The 990-nt window shown below is 31.3% G+C and overlaps 1 protein-coding gene across 1 annotated transcript in view; it reads right to left on the bottom strand.

Annotated features, from left to right (window-relative positions):
• The window catches only part of LOC123004613, a 5,155-nt gene extending 4,709 nt beyond the window's left edge, over positions 1–446 (bottom strand). The window contains exon 1 of the mRNA XM_044397943.1: positions 214–446. Within this exon, the coding sequence (XP_044253878.1) occupies positions 214–309 (96 nt within the window). The 5' untranslated portion in view covers positions 310–446. The remainder of the gene's footprint in view (positions 1–213) is intronic.
• Positions 447–990: the final 544 nt, after the last annotated feature.

Below are 990 nucleotides of genomic sequence, written 5' to 3'. Positions count from 1 at the left end.
TAAGCTGAAATAGCGAAATTCTAAACTAGAACGAGAAATTTCTATTCTATTTAAGCAAAATCTTTAGAAATAAGCGAGTTTCTGTTTTAAAAATGTGTTGATTCAGATCTAAAACGATGAGTTTTGGCTTGTGTTTTTAAAATAATAAGTAAAAATTAATAGTGTTTTAATTTATTTTTTAATTGTTTAATTTTTGGAGACAAAAAAACTCACCTCCTCTTGGTGGTAGTTTGCGATGCAACTAATCTCGTTTAGTAGCAGCAAAAGTAAAAGAACGAAAAGAAGTAAACAGACTTTCTTTAACTTCATTGTCACAAAGGCATTGTAAAACTTAATGTTAGTTTAGTCGCAGTAAAACTGACAGAATTGCTCGGAAAAAAAACTATTTATGTGTCCTGGATGTGCAAATTGAGAATTTCGACGGCGGTTGTCACACTTTGAGTTTTCTCTTCTTCGAGACACTCGGATGGTCAGAAACAATGCCAAGAGACATGAAACCGTCATTTTCATAATAATATCATTGAGGCTTCCGTGACTAAAGACGAAAAGCGGAGTGTCCATCACGGAGGGGAATAACTGAATAAATTTATTTCGGATTCAAATGGTGATGGCGACATTTTCAACGGGGTTTTGGCGGCTTTTTTATGGAAAAAAATGGATTTGTGACCAAGAGTGATGACAATGTGGGAATTTCTCAATCCTAATTACGGTTATTGTTGCAAATATGGTGTGGGAAATTAGTGTCTCACTATCTCCCGTTGTTTTCGTAAAATTGCTTTCTTTCAAGTGAAGTTAATAAAAAATATTTTGTTAAAAGGTGAGTTTTCAGAAAATTTGATGAAAAAATGCTTTTATTAATTTTATATTAAAAAAACATGTAAAACCATCTAAAATGAAAAAGTTAGCTTCAAAAAACCTGAATATTTCATCGAAATTCTTGTAATTCTATAAAAATTAATCCATCGTCTTTTCAAATTAATTCCTGTAATT

This window comes from Tribolium madens, unplaced genomic scaffold (genome assembly GCF_015345945.1).
Source record: "Tribolium madens isolate multiple individuals breed KSU strain unplaced genomic scaffold, Tmad_KSU_1.1 Scaffold_20;HRSCAF=117;Tcas5.2_LG4, whole genome shotgun sequence".
Taxonomy (NCBI): Eukaryota; Metazoa; Arthropoda; class Insecta; order Coleoptera; family Tenebrionidae; genus Tribolium; species Tribolium madens.
The sequence above is the reverse complement of the archived record's forward strand: the minus strand, read 5'-3'. Positions and strand labels throughout refer to the sequence as shown.